This window comes from Notolepis coatsorum (assembly GCF_963971535.1).
Source record: "Notolepis coatsorum genome assembly, chromosome: 7".
Classification (NCBI taxonomy): domain Eukaryota; kingdom Metazoa; phylum Chordata; class Actinopteri; order Aulopiformes; family Paralepididae; genus Notolepis; species Notolepis coatsorum.
Genome location: NC_140171.1, coordinates 142,712,734 through 142,726,985, shown reverse-complemented (window position 1 = coordinate 142,726,985; position 14,252 = coordinate 142,712,734). Strand labels below are relative to the sequence as shown.

At 41.3% G+C, this 14,252-nt stretch overlaps 1 protein-coding gene across 1 annotated transcript in view; it reads left to right on the top strand.

The window, feature by feature from the left end:
- brat1 (BRCA1-associated ATM activator 1) overlaps window positions 1-14,252 on the top strand; it is a gene marked incomplete at its 3' end in the record, with an annotated part of 67,189 nt that overhangs the window by 28,771 nt on the left and 24,166 nt on the right. The window contains exons 9-10 of the mRNA XM_084318420.1: window positions 7,798-7,984; window positions 9,867-9,940. Coding sequence (XP_084174546.1) covers window positions 7,798-7,984; window positions 9,867-9,940 — 261 coding nt within the window. The remainder of the gene's footprint in view (window positions 1-7,797; window positions 7,985-9,866; window positions 9,941-14,252) is intronic.

Here is a 14,252-nt window from a genome sequence, read left to right as displayed (position 1 = left end):
TTAATTTATTTTTGAAGCTTGCTACACCTCTTATGTCACGTATGTCACTTGGAAGATAATTCCATGCCCTGATAGCCCTATATAAAACTGTTCTTTGCATACTGTTAGTATTTCCATGGGGTAGAATAATCTGCCCTCTACTTGCCCCTCTCGTAAAATGCATGTGCACATTTGAGCTGTACATTATTTTATCCGTGATATATTTAGGACTGGGTTGTGATCACTTTATGAAAACAAATTAATAAGTTGGCAGAAAGTCTTTTCTCAACACTCCGCCAACTAAGACGTTCATGCATTTGAACAACACTAGTCCTATATGAACAACCAAGAACGAGTCTTGCTGCCTTATTTTGTACCACTTGTAACCTATTTAGCAACTGTTTTGAAGCAGAAGCCCACACTACAGAACAGTAATCCAAGTGGCACAAAACCAAAGCACAAACAATCTGATTAAACAATGCAAATGGAAGGAATGGTGCACATTTCCTGGCAGTAGCAACAGCTCTACCCATTTTAAAAACAGTTTTGTTTATGTGATCAGACCATGATAAAGTACTATCAAGCCAAAGGCCTAGAAGCTTAGTTTTTTCAACCTGCTGTATTAGGTTGACCTGCAATTTGTAGAACCAATGTAGTTTTACGTGCCAATCTTTGATTGGTCCCAAAAGCATACAAACTGTTTTTGATATGTTAACACTTTCAGTGCCCAGCAGGGGGCGCACATTTAGTGCTTGAATGCCCACCATCCACTTCAATGTTAACGTTAATATCGCCTAATCTATATGGCTATGTGTCTAATCTGCCCGTCGCTTATCAATGACTAATTTCCAGTCAACATTGTCGAAGCGGATTGTTTTTTTATCTGTTCATTTCCGTTTTATAGCATTTTGAAAAGCCCTCGTTTTCAAGGAAAAAAATAAAGATTCTGTGATAAACGCCCTGTACTGTATATTCTAGAACGTTGTCATTTTTCTGCCTATTTATGAATAGTTTTCAAATAAACGCTAGATTATCGATAGTATTATGTGTACGTATGCACGCTGGTGCCGCGAGCTGAAAATCGATTCTCTTAGTTCCTGATCACTCGCACAGTCAAACAGCCATATCACATATGGGGAAAAGCTTATATCTCCGTGAAAATAGGTCTGATTATCCTAAGACTGGTAAAATAGATTCCTTACCTGAGATCAGATGGTATCCAAATGGATTATTCCAATTCCTGAGTCCAATCCAAAAGGGTGCATTACCATCTGGGAGACGATAGGGGGCGCTTTTTTCACATCTGAGCGCCTGGTGGGGCAGGGTTACCAACGGCTACCCTCTGGCTGCAATTGTAGCTTACCACCACCGGGATGACTGTGTATGAACGAATAATGGACTCTGTGAAGCGCTCTGAGTCAGAGCAACAGTCAGTCAGAGAAGAGCGCTATATAAATCCAATCCATTATTATTATTATTATTAGACTCGGTTGATGAAATATGAATTCAGATTGCTAATAAAAGAAAAATCTGAGAATTCTCGTGATGGGCATTCGGGGGCCGGGCTGATAACCAGATATATCTCGTGATGGGCATTCAAAGTGTTAAGCACCAGCTTATTTGTTTTTATCCAGTCATATAAAATGTCCAATTCACCAGCCAAAACCTGATTAAGCTCAGAGTTTGTAGCTGCAGCATAATAAAGGGTTGAATCATCAGCATATAAAGTCGGACTAGCCTGATGAATAGAAAAAGTCATATCATTAGTAAAAATAGAGAATAAGAGGGGCCCCAGGCAACTCCCCTGTGGGACACCGCATTCTAACCCTCTGCTGCCTGACAAAGCACCATTAAAATAGACCCTCTGAGACCTCGAGGACAAATAACTCCTGAAAAATAAAATTGCTGAGTTATTAAAACCATAGCAGATGAGTTTTTGTATTAAAAGATTGTGATCGATCACATCAAATGCGGCACTGAAGTCTAACATAATAGCACCCACCAGCATTGAACTATCGATAGCTGAAAGCCAACTATCAGACATTTGTGTCAAAGCAGTGCTGGTCGAATGACCGGCCCTGTATGCATGTTGGTGTACAGTTGTTATGTCATTAGCTGAAAAGTAGGCCTGGACTTGCTCAGACACAATCTTTTCCAGTAATTTACTGAGAACAGGTCAAATGTTTGGACCTCCAAAAGGTAATTTAGCATCTTTAGGAAGCGGAATGATCTTTCCCTCCTTCCATAACAAAGGACACATGCAACTGATTAAACACCTATTAAAAATGTGACAGATTGGTGCAGAGATATGAGACGCAGCTATTCTCAACAATTTGCTATCCAGGTGGTCATTACCAGTGGATTTAGAGACTGGTAGAGAGCGCAATAGCCTATCCACAGTCACAATATCCACCTGTTGGAATTCAAAAACACAGTTTTTATCCTTCATAATGTGTTCTTTTATCAACACCTCAGAGTTGTTATTGACAATATTATCCGTTCCCTGCCTAAGCTTGGACACCTTGTTTACAAAATAGTCATTAAAATAATCAGCAATGTGAAGAGGCTTAGTCAGATAAATACCACCATCTGATTCCACAAACGAGGCCAGGGCAGATTTTTTACCCATGATTTCATTCAGTACATTCCAGAGTTTTTTACTGTCCCTACTGCTTTCTGAGATTTTCTGCTTATAATAGGTTCTCTTACTTAATCTGTTAATTTTAGTAACCTGGTTTCTTATTTTACAGTAATGATTTCTATCTTCAATTAGACCTGATAAAAACGAAATCTTCTTGGCCTCATCTCTTTGCAACATTAAGTCCTTTAAAGAGTTATCAATCCAAGGAGCACATTTCGCTTTGACAGTGAACTTTTTTAAAGGGGCATGTTTGTTCACAATTTTCATTAAATAATCCATAAATATATTTAGAGCTACCTCAGCATCATCAACAGACCTCACGTCCTTCCACTGAACTGAAGCAAGATCATCAAGAAAAGCCTCCTCACTAAATGTCTTATATTATACGTGTGTGTGTGTGTGTGTGTGTGTGTGTGTGTGTGTGTGTGTGTGTGTGTGTGTGTGTGTGTGTGTGTGTGTGTGTGTGTGTGTGTGTGTGTGTGTGTGTGTGTGTGTGTGTGTGTGTGTGTGTGTGTGTGTGTGTGTGTGTGTGTGTGTGTGTGTGTGTGTGTGGTGACAATTCACTGTTCTCTGATATTTCACACCCTGATGTTGTTGTTAATGAGAATAACAGAGAGGTTCTCATTCTAGAAGTTGGCTGCACGTTTGACTACAGTCTAGAACAGGGGTCAGCAACCTTTTTGACATGGAGTGCCTGTTTGAAATATAGTTGTAACTAGTGTGCCTCAACAATATTCCATGCATCGTACATATTTTTTCTCATAATCAGGTATTTTTAATGATAATTTTTACATTATTACATCATTGTTATTGTTATTATTAACAATATTATTATGATGGTTGTATCAACCCTAAATCTGAGTTGGGGGGGGGGGGGGGGGGATGCAATGCAGACAAACAGCTGCATACAGTGCGACCATTTCACTCACATTTGCCCATTCATTTTTGGACACATCACACACCATCGGTGTGTGTACTGTACGTGTGCTGTCATAGCTCCACCTACAGGCCTAATGGAGAACACCAGGAGAACACCAGGATGTGAATGTGAGGTATATGTGTAAATAAGTTTTGATTGATCGCAAGACTACACTGTAAAAAAATAAATAATAATAAGTTACCAGAACTTAAAAATATTGAGTTCAGTTACTGTGCATTAAGGTTTTCAGTTTTCAATCCATAATAAGTTAACAGAAGTACACAACCACATTATTTCAACCTAATAAAACTATGTTTATTGTCATTGTTTTAAGAACACAAGTTGACTTGGTAATACTCACATTTTGAGTAAAAAAAATTGCTTTTAACATGTGCAATGTTCAATGAAATAGAAAAATAAATAATAAAATGTGTTCATTAATCACACTGGTCACAATGGTGACCGTAATAATGTTTTTGTTATAAGGCTCTGCAAATGTTACTGAATGATGTAGCAATGTATTTCCAGCTAAATTGAAATAATAAACAAATAAAGGGTCTCAATTAAATATGTGGTAGTAAAAAGATCCTGTGGGAGGATCTCAACAAGATAAATGCGACAACAGTGCAAAATATTTCACTATAACATTTATAAAAAAAAAAAAAATTATACTTTTTTCTTTTTCTTTTTTTTTTATGCCTAGGGGTGCCTATGAAAATGCCCCCGCGTGCCTATGCAGGCACGCGTGCCTAGGGTTGCCTACCCCTGGTCTAGAAGAAGCCTTTACAACCAAAATGTTAAAGTATCAACTGTTAGAGCTAGGGATCAAATTTTTTTGCTCCCATTCCGATCCCGATCATGTGATTTTGAGTATCTACCGATACCGATCTTTCCCGATCCGATCTTCCACATTAGTAACCGATAAAAATAAATAAAAAATAAATGTAATTAATTTTTTTTTTAATTTTTCTATTTTTCTCCCATCCCAATTTCGCCTTGCCAATTCTTCCTTCAATTCTCCCCTCCCCTGTCTCGAACGTTGCTAGACTATGCCTCCCACTGGTCGGCTGCAGTGAGGACCAAGCCTTGCATCACGTGTCCCCTCCGGTACACGAGGAGGCAGCTGTCGCATCTTTTCACCTGAACAGCGCGATCTCTCAGTGGCAAGGAGTAACGTGTGGGAGGCTCACGCTGCCCCCGATACTTCCTGATTCTGCTGTACAGGCGCACCAACCGACCTGTAGGAGTCGCTGTCCACAACGTCCAATCCCCACCACTGGCTTTCCCACCCCTAACACTGCCAATTGTGTTAGTATGAACGACCAGCCAAGCCGGTAGCAACGCCGAGAGCTGGGCTCGAACCCAGCATCTCCTGTGTTAGTGGCGAGTGCCTTGCCATTAGTAACCGATTTGACGCATTTTTGTCAGAAACTGGCGAAGCGAGACTGTTGCCTCAATAGTCCCTCGAGGGGCTCGAGGTGGCTCGAGCGCTGGTGGCTCACATTACATTCACCCTGAATGTTGACGTTATCCAGGTGAAAAGTTAACTTCATTCAAACGAAGCATTGCAACCGGAGTAATCTAAAAACTCTGCCTCCAACCTGCTGCTTCATGAGAGCAATGGCGCCATCGTCTGTAAAAATCAGGTGACTGCAAGTTCTGCAACTAGTGGATGTCCCTCATCCTTGACATAAATCATTTGATGTATAATTAAATCAAAGGAAATGTGTTTGTTTTGGCAAAATTCTTCTGCTCTGTGTGACAATAAATAAATTAATGATGATATGCAATTTAAAACCAAAATTAAGGCCTCAGTATGAGTTTAAGACATGAACATGGTCATGTTTGTTGAATAAAAAAAAAGTAAAAAAATAAAATCATTTTATTTTTTTATTTTTTTTATCCCGATCTTCTGAAAATCACGTGATCGGCCCCCGATCGGGACATCCCTAGTTAGAGCATACCATCACAACTGGGCTACAACTGTAAACGTTTAGTTTTCATATTTGGAAGCCTGGGTCATGTTCATAAATTAGGTGTTAGAGGCAAAGATATTGCTCAGTGTCTCTAGAGCTATTATTGGCAGCTGCGCAATTTGGAGAAGACACTGCTATCTGTACCCATGAGCTGTGTGTTGATTGTCAGGTTCATCATCCTGTGTGTGTAACTTTGGTTGCCAATTTGGGCACAAATGTAACAGAATGACCCACAATGTCCAATTGCACTGATGATATTTGTGTCCTTTAGACTTGTATTTATGTGGACATGAATAAAGATTATAAATGTGTGTGTTTGGGGGTGGGGTGTATGGAAATACTGTATAATTATACTTATCTTATCTATATCTATCTCTTAACACACAGGTCGGCAGTATTAGGGGGTGGGAAACTGATGGGTGGGGATCGGGCGTTGTGGACAGCGACTCCTACAGGTCGGTTGGTGCGCCTGCGCAGTAGAATCAGGAAACGATGGGGGCGGTGCCCCTCCAAAGCGCAGACCCCTGACGCTGAAAGATCGAGCTGCGCAGGTGAAAAGATGCGACTGATGTTACCTCGAGTATCGGAGGGGACTCGTGCTATGTATGACTTAGTCCACATTGCAGCCGGCTTGTGGGAGGCAAGAAACAGCGTTCGAGACAGGGGAGGATTGAATTGGATGATACGAAATTGGGATGGGAGAAAAAATAGAAAATGGGAGAAAAAGTGGATAAAAAAAATAATATATATAAAAAAAGTAAAAAAAAAAAAGAAAGAAAATAATTTTTTTTTTATATATCAGACCAACTAGGCTAGGCTATATGTTAGCTATAATGTCCAAATAGAGAAACTACCACCACCTAAAGAATGCTTATTATACTTTGTTTTATCCATGTTGAGAGTGACTAACAGGTAGGCAGTGAGGTGCAATGTAGTGCTTGCTCAACATGAAAAAAGTCGGTGGACAGCGCCTGGTGTTGAAATAACAAACAAGCCACACCACATGTGTGGTGTGAAATTAAAACATCAGTTCAGTAAGTCATTAAAACTTTATCTTTACTTATATATGACTGTGACGGCACGTGAACAGTAACAATGCAATTAAACTGAAGTCAAATCAGAGCAAAAAAAGCTGAATGCTTCAAGAAGATGCGCTACATTAGGTATATAAGGAATTACAACGAGACATTTATTAACGAAATAAAAAATACTATTAGGCTTTTAACCCTCTAAAGCCGGGCGCAACAGTAGACATGTTTTGTAAAACATTAAATATCTTGGGATTTGTTTGTGATAAAGACTTGCTTTATTGTATCGGAATCGATTGTCATCTCAAAATGTAGTGCATCTCTCAGAGAATGCGCGGATGTAAAGCATAGAATCTTGAAATATCTAGATTGGTTGTTTTCTCTGGACTGCATCTAATCCGCTGTATCTATCCATTTATCACATATCTATGTCTGTCACTATAGCCAATGGAAATGCTAGAAATGGTCACATGGACTGGGAGAACCAATGGAAAATTCCTATTGTTTCTCAATAGTCCAGTGTGCTCCACAGAAAGGGCTGTCAGATAGACACATTGGTTGTGCGTAATGTAAGATAGGCCGATAAGAGAGAGGCGCTTGTCTCTGGTTTTATAATAAAATGGCAAACAGACAAAGGTATAATGTTCAGTGCAAATGTGTATGTCATTTACAGTTTATTAGGCCACCTATGCAGCTCGTTTATTTTGTCCATTATCTGCCTCTGCCACAAATGTATGTCTAAGTTATAAGGTGGTCTGTCACAGAGTTAAAATGTTTTCACTATCAATATATTCAATTAGCCATTGTTTTTGTTTCCGTCCCCCCATACAATGGCTTGGAAACAATTTGGCCCTCGGCCAAACTTAATTGCCTACCCCAACATATCTCTCTCTCCTTCTCTTTCCCTACAACTACAACTCATACCTCATTGCACCTTACCCTAAGTTGTACCTCATCCCATTTCTGCATTATACTGTATATTGTATTGTAACTCAGTTACCTTTTCTCTACTCTGCATTGTATATATGTATATTGAACACTTTTGTTTACACTTGTTTACGTACTTGACTTTCTATTTTATACTTATACTTATTTTATACTTATCTATATTTATCTAGCACACTCTCAGGAGCAAAACAGAAAGAAGCATTTCATATAAAAGTATTCTGTATTTTTGTATGACAACTAATAAAGAAACTCTCTCTCTCTCTCTCTCTCTCTCTCTCTCTCTCTCTCTCTCTCTCTCTCTCTCAGCCTCCCTCTCTCCTCCCCACATCTCCAGTCTCAGTGGTGACCTCAGTGCTGACACTGCTGAGGGTCTGTGGTGGTCAAGCCCCCTCCTCTTCCATTGGCTTTGGCAAGGCATGCAGGAACGTGGTTGGCTGTGGCAAGGTACAGAGGTGTGGCCTGGAGGCTCTGGCCGCTCTGGGCGCCTGTCCAGGTAAGATACCGCTGTTAACCCTTTCACTGCCGCACTACCAAACGGTTAACCCTTTCACTGCGACAATACAGAAGGCTAACCCGTTCACTGCCACACAACAGCAGATTAACCCTTTTACTGCCGCACTACCAAACGGTTAACCCTTGCACTGCCGCACTACCAAACGGTCAACCCTTTCACTGCCGCACTCCCAAACGGTTAACCCTTTCACTGCAACAATACAGAAGGTTAACCCTTTCACTGCCACATGATAGCAGGTTAACCCTTTCACTGCCGTACTACCAAACGGTTAACCCTTTCACTGTGACAATACAGAAGGTTAACCCTTTCACTGCCACATGACAGCAGGTTAACCCTTTCACTGCCACCTTACATAAGGTTAACCCTTTCACCACCACACTACATAAGGTTAACCCTTTCACCACACTACAGAAGGTTAACTCTTTCACTGCCACACGACAGAAGGTTAACCCTTTACTATCACACTACAGACGGTAGTGTGATAGTAAAGGGTTAACCTGTAGTGTGGTAGTGAAAGGGTTAAAATACTCAGTGTCGGAACCAAAATGAAAAGTATGTGTATGTCAATCTGTGGGGTGGACTTGTGGAACAGTCTGGAGTTAGAGCTAAAACAGAGTACAAACATAAATCAGTTTAAAAAGATGTACAAAAAATCTTTCTTAAGGGGAGCTCCAGTAGCTCACCGCGTACCTCGAGCGCTATTTCGGCGCCGGGGACAACCGTGCTCGTCACGGATCTGGGGTTAGCGAGTTCGATTCCCGGACTGCAGCCGTATCTTTCTCAGAGTGTCTTCCCCCCATCTGTACCCATTCAAACCTGTTTCTGTCGGTCATTCTTGACCAGAGAAAAATGCGATAAACGCAAAAAAGAGCCAGCGGAATGGCCAAAGTTTAAAAAAAAAAAAATCTTTCTTAAATGGGTGTTGAGGAAGTGTGTTGATTGGGAGTATGTGTAAGATGTAAATAAAAAATCGAAGAAATATATATATCTATATAAGTATATCATATGGGGCGGCTACGTGGTGCAGTGGGCAAGGCGCTCACCACGAATACTGGATACTGTATTGCTTTCAGTTTAGCTGGTCGTCCGCACTAATACACATTGGCAGTATTAGGGGGAGGGAAACTGATGGGTGGGGATCGGGCGTTGTGGACAGCGACTCCTACAGGTCGGTTGGTGCGCCTGCGCAGTAGAATCAGGAAGCGATGGGGGCGGGGCCCCTCCAAAGCCCAGACCCCTGACGCTGAAAGATCACGCCACGCAGGTGGAAAGATGCGACTGCTGTTACCTCGAGTATCGGAGGGGACTCGTGCTATGTATGACTTAGTCCACATTGCAGCCGGCTTGTGGGAGGCATGAAACAGCGTTCGAGACAGGGGAGGGTTGAATTGGATGATACGAAATTGGGGATGGGAGAAAAATAGAAAATGGGAGAAAAAGTGGATAAAAATAAATAAAAAAAGTATATCATATGGTATTTATTTAATATATATATTATATATTTATTGTATATAAACAGCGTTTATACATATAATTAACAATAGAATAAAAGTATATAATTTGTGATAGGTAAAAAGGGGTAAGAATTTTAAAAAGTATACTTCTTCCTACTCCTTTTTTCGAACAGGTTAAACTATGATTTGTTTATCTGTTTCTCTTTTTGTTGTCTTTATTATTATCTTTTGTATATGTCAAATTAACAGATATATTTTAGTTTTTATATTTGTTCGAAAATAAAAATATTTCATTCATTCATCCATTCATGTTCTAAGAGGAGAGGTGATTTAATGTACTTGTGTGCGTTGTTGTGTGTTTGTGTGCGTTGTGTACCTGTGTGCGTTGTTGTGTGTTTGTGCTTCAGGAGCCCAGGAGAAGTTGAGCGAGGTGTTGGTGGTCCTGATGGAGTATCTACACCATCCTGACTCCGACCCCGTTGTACGTTAACACTCTCACTACCACACTACCAAAGGGTTAACCCTTTCACTGCGACAATACAGAAGGTTAACCCTTTCACCGCCACATGACAAAGGGTTAACCCTTTCACAACCACACTACCAGTGTGGTAGTGAAAGGGTTAACCGTCTGTAGTGTGGTAATGAAAGGGTTAAATGTGTGTGTGTGTGTGTGTGTGAGAGTATATCAAACGTTCAAATGTTTTTAATGGCGTCAATAAATAATTAAAACGAATGAATATAAAGGTACGAATAAAATTCATAAAACATTGTAAAAATAAAACAAAGGCACAAAAACACAGATAAAAACCCTAAATAAAATCACTTAAAGGTTACACGGTTAATTAAACTGACCGTAGGTCAGCAGAGAAACGTTCCAGGAAGTTGGTGGCACTAAAACAAAAGGCTGACTTTCCAAGTTCAGACGAGGGAACCTTAACACTTCCTGTGCCGGAAACGTAGATCTACGTTTTTCTCTCTGTATTTCTTTTCATTCGCTATTGCCATTCATAATGTATCGAGGCACCTCGTGCAGGCTGTTCTGAGTGTGTCTGAGATTGCAGCGCCGCACTCCAGGGCCCATTTCATTCTTGCATGAGGAAGGATAATAACGATAATCTAGCGTTGATTTCAGGATAATTAGATAATCAGGTGAAAAATTACAACATGATAAGTGGATTTCACAAAATTATCACGTCTTTTCCTGGGATTACTCAGAAGCACCCAAAACTATACTCGTATTCAAAACGGTATAAAACGGAAATGTACAGATGAAAAAACAATCTGTTTTTTGCACGTTGACCAGAAGCAACTCACTGACAATCGACGGTGTTATTAGATCCATAGCTATAATATAAAATATAGTTTAAGCACTCGCAAACACTGCCTTCTCTCCATTAAACAGAGCGATGGCAGACAACGGCTCAATTCCCGGAAGGGCCGTGGCACCCAATGTGTTGAGCATAAGTAATTTGAGCGAGTCTGATGGGGTCCAGAATTACAATCTAACATTGTTGCAATATAAGGTGTTAGCTTTAGATAAACACATACCAACGATCATTGTGCCTCTCTGCCAGAGAAGACCAACCCACCTTATCACAGAGGACACAGTGGTGACGGTCGCATCATCAGAAGCAGATCCAGGGGATCCGTTCCTCTTATCTTATCGTACCGTGCCTCACTGAGAGGACTGCGGGTGCGGATAACCGTTCCGTGGGCCAGGACCACTTGAAGAGGTGGTCTGACTGGGTGAACGATTCAGGTGTCCCCGGGCACGGAACGATTCCAGTGTGGACACAACTGTACCTAAACACGGAAGAGGCTTGCTGTAACTAACAATGTGACAACGACACCATGTCATAACTATTCGACTGTCCATCCGTCCTGTTCAAAACATCAGCGACAATGACCGCGAAAGGATCACTGTGGTCTTCTGAAGAAATTAAAACATTGTGGAATTCAAAAGAGAATAGGTCTGTTTCTCACCTTATTGACGAACGCGAGTAGCATCTTAGCATAACAAAGGTATTTCTTGATGACGCCTCTGTCATACGAAATCTATTTTCTCACTTGTCGCGTACTAGATGACGCAAGTGTACTCTTGTGTTCATTGGCGGATCGCAAACCAACTACGTGCATACCGCCACCTGCTGTATCGGGGTGTTGCTCCCTCAAGTGTGCTCAGGAACTAAACGAGATTGGTATTGTGAAAGCTGGCCGGCGGGGGAGTGGGGAGGGGGGACTACAGTTCTCGGGAACAGAACGGAGTAGGGGTGTAATTAAGCATTACATCACGCGCAGGAGTGGTTTGTGACCAATAAACCATGCCTAGGGGTGGTCGTTAGACCCCCCTAGGCATGGTTTATTGGTCACAAATCACGACTACAAGTGGTGTAAAGCTTTTATACAACTGCCAGATTCATCCAACCTTATTTCTATACAATAAACACACATTAATCGAAGATTTATTGAAAAAACCATCCGCCAGAAAAAGTAGTTCCCACAACTACAAAAAAGACAAGTTGCCTCCATGTGGAAGCAGCTTGAAGTGCATCCAACCAAACTAACACATCCAACTGTGTATTATTGGAATGATTGAGAGAAGTTGCCTCATGTGGAAGCAGCTTGAAGTGCATCCAACCAACTAACACATCCAACTGTGTATTATTGGAATGATTGATTGAAAATTTTATTACCAGATGCAGAATGGGTACAATACAGTACGGCTCAATACACACAATTGTTAAGGGAATGCAGACCTACTTTCCATAGAACTTCATTCTTAGATGCTTCTATATAAAGTAGGTAAAACAAATTAAAACGTTTTCTTTGCCCTATAGGAAAAAAACGTTTTCTTCGCCCTATTTTTTTATTTATTTCTTTTAGCCTAAACTTAACCAGTTGGAAACCAGGGGTACAGTAATAAAATTAGCAATCAACCAATCAATCAATTCAATAGACCATGCTCACTCAAAACAGCGCTGCTTCTCTCTCAGTCTGACTCCCCCGCTGTTGCAGACAGGAGTGTGTGTGTCACTGTGTGTGTGTGTGTGTGTGTGTGTGTGTGTGTGTGTGTGTGTGTGTGTGTATGTGTGTGTGTGTGTGTGTTTGTGGGTACGCCAGCGTCGGACAGTGTGAGAGTGAACGCTGCAGTCAGTGGGAAGGAAGTAGACATTTAAATCAATCAATTAATCAATCAATCAATCCGCGATTTTTCTTTTGTTCTAGATTGACTCAAGACCCATCAATTACATCATCCAACATTGTTTAAAGGACTAACACATTCCCCTTGACAGAATCGCTTCATATTTAGTCGTTATGGTGCTATCAACATATCCATTTGTTGTCCGCGATCTTGTTTTCTCCCGGAGTGAGCCGGGGAGTGATATGTGATTCGGTTGTGGGCGGGTCCTGAGCCCAGGACCGTGGATTGTTGCCAATAAAGTCGTGTAAATGGCCAATCAGAATCGAGAAATTTGCATGCCGTTGTATAACGGTACACAAAAACCACGGTTCGGTACGTACCTCGGTTTTGAAGTCACGGTTCGGTACGGGTTTTCGGAAAATGTGTCTTTCCATGTTCCACTCAGGGGTGATGTAGTGTGCAGTAACTAATTGTACGTGTAGGGCTGTCAACGAACATTCTATATTGAAATTAATAATCGACTTGTAAAAAGAAAAATATATATATATATATTAGATTGTGAAAAAAACAGCCCCTGGTGGGCGGTCGTTAGTGGTTAACATACCGGTGTATTCGTTCGGTACACAGCCGTACTGAACCTGAGGCTGAAACGGTTCGGTACGGATACACACAGATGGGCAAGCATCCGAACTGAAGTGAACATGAACTGAATTGAACTGACACTTGTTATATGTGACTGTCCTGTATGTAGTCATGTATGTATGTATTTATTGTGGGGATTGGGAGGTGGGAGGGGGGCTGTTGTGAAGGATCAGATTAAACCGAATATATATATTTATTTATGGATATATATTTAATAGTATTTGTATATCGTTTGATATCCCTTGTATATTCCTTGTACATATACACGGAATATCCCTTTATTCTACTACAGCCCATAATAGTTCATTCTCTTATTGGACAAAAGGACCAGGCGCCAGGGACAAGCCCCTGGCGTTCAAGTTCAAAGGTACCGACGAGACATGCCCTTACTAGCCTCAGCTCCGCGCAGGAATACGGCTACCGAAAGCAGAGCGGCACTACTTGTCCACCGTGCATATAAATATGGCGCAAGAAATGTAGAATTCCTCTTAGTCCTTTACCCTTCTACCCAACTAAGTAACAAGACGTGAAGCCTCACCCCACGATACCGCGTGCGGTGTAGTACGGCCTGTTTGGCCTTAGAATAGCAGTGAGACCTTGTGCGAATTAATAGCTGAATTGCCAGAGTTTGGCACCGTATTTCTATTAAGTAATAATAGTCTATTATGTATGTTGCATCGTTCGGTTAGAGTCCTAAAGTGAGCAGCACCCCCATCGTTTCCTCGCGTTATCTAGAGTCTTAACCAGGTTGGGCAGACCACGCGTGGTGCTTTCATCCGAGGAGTTCTAGGCGAGGACGAGTGGACCTGCACATTGGATTACCTACCCCGACGACTGCTGAGCCCTATACGGCATGGAATATCTATTTGCTTTGGTGCTTTGATTTGTGGAGCGGATAATCGCCAACACCGGTGAGTGTTGGATTTACCCCGAGAGGAGCCAAGGTGAGACGGCGCTCAGACCAGACTGAGGTCGCCTCGCTTCTTCTTCGTTGTGGACCTAAAGCTAC